Source organism: Phytophthora parasitica (genome assembly GCF_000247585.1).
Source record: "Phytophthora parasitica INRA-310 unplaced genomic scaffold supercont2.3, whole genome shotgun sequence".
Taxonomy (NCBI): domain Eukaryota; phylum Oomycota; class Peronosporomycetes; order Peronosporales; family Peronosporaceae; genus Phytophthora; species Phytophthora nicotianae.
In genome coordinates, this window is record NW_008648989.1 from 1,996,663 (window position 1) to 1,998,050 (window position 1,388).

The 1,388-nt window shown below is 46.0% G+C and overlaps 1 protein-coding gene across 1 annotated transcript; it reads right to left on the reverse strand.

The window, feature by feature from the left end:
• Nucleotides 1–575: 575 nt before the first annotated feature.
• On the reverse strand, nt 576–992 carry PPTG_01807 (hypothetical protein; the record flags this gene model as incomplete). Its single annotated transcript, XM_008895194.1, has 1 exon — nt 576–992. The coding sequence occupies one exon, from the start codon at nt 990–992 to the stop codon at nt 576–578; it is 417 nt and encodes a 138-aa protein (XP_008893442.1).
• Between the last annotated feature and the right edge of the window lie 396 nt (nt 993–1,388).

A 1,388-nucleotide genomic window follows, 5' to 3' on the forward strand; every position in this document is an offset into this window, starting at 1 on the left:
ACGAGGAGTCCATTAAGCGACAGTGTAGCCGTCGTTTTCGGTCCAACGTTAGATGGAGCAGATACAGATGTAGCCATCACTTCCCCTATCGAGTAGACGGTGTGGAGCTTTGCGCCGTCTTGAGAGTTGCGGGTTCAGCCACTCTGCCGCTACAGCGGTGGTACACCAGGGTAATGACGCATGTGGGTTTGAGGGTCTGTCGCCCGTGTGTCTTGGACTAGTCCAGCAGCTTCATTCTGTCGATGAGCTCAGGCGCTTAATCGTCCTCAATAACACAGAAACCGTTTTCCGGATCTCACTACCATATTTATAATCATATCGTCGAACATATCTTAACATATTTCTCTTAGCTGTTTATGAGATGGTTACTGCAGACCATAAAGTTCTCTTGAAATATTCTTCTCGTGCAGGAGTGGAAATAATTATCTCGAAGAAAAACTTATGTGTGTAAGTAGATAATAATATGTTGTCCGACTACAAGCGCTTGACCGCGAAGGTCTGCTAAGTGGGAGCGTAGCTGGTGCACACAGGAACATATCAATTCTTCATCATGTATTCATTTAGCGGTGTCTACATTAGCGAATCGCTCTTACATATGTAATCGCTTGTTCAAAGCTTTTGCCGTTGAGAACCCTTCTCGACATACATTGCATAACCTTTCGCGAGCTTCTGATAAACTTCGTCGAGATTTCTGGTTTGAATCTGGCCCAAAGCTGTAGCAACTTGTCCGAGGTAAATCCACGCTTCGACCACCCTTCGTACAATCGCCTTGTTATCTTTGGGTTTGTCAGCGCCTCCTTGAGTCGAACCTCAATAAACGGTCTTCTGTTGCCTTTCCTTGGTGGGTAATAGTAAAACTTCCCGGTATCTGTAGAGCTCGTATCAAAACCGCGCAGCAATCGTTTGCTTTTTGTATCAGTCTCACTAGGAGTAAACGAGGGGTCCGTCGTTGCAGGTGGCATCGTATGGAGGTCGGTCTTAACGTCGACCATGGTGGTGGAAGCGACGCCGATCAAAACACAGAGAGTAGCAACAACTACCCGCAGAACGTAGTGTCGACGCATGACCGTGTAATGGTACGAAGCCACACCAGGACGATAAACCGCTACTTGGATGAATGAATAATGAATGGCCTTCATCCATATATTCATTGGAAACGACCAAGTTGTGCCGGTGTTGTAGGGGGCATTGATCGCCCCAACGATTCTATCGGATGTTGACGTTTGCCATAAACATTGATTTTCGCATGATGCTCTATGCAAAGCTAGCAATTTGTGAATATAGCGATTTCCCCTCATCCATTAAGATTTTGCCTGGAAGATATTGTGAGGGTGGCATTTTCCCGCAAGTCTTTGATTAGCTAGTGTAACACATCGTAATCGGTTGAA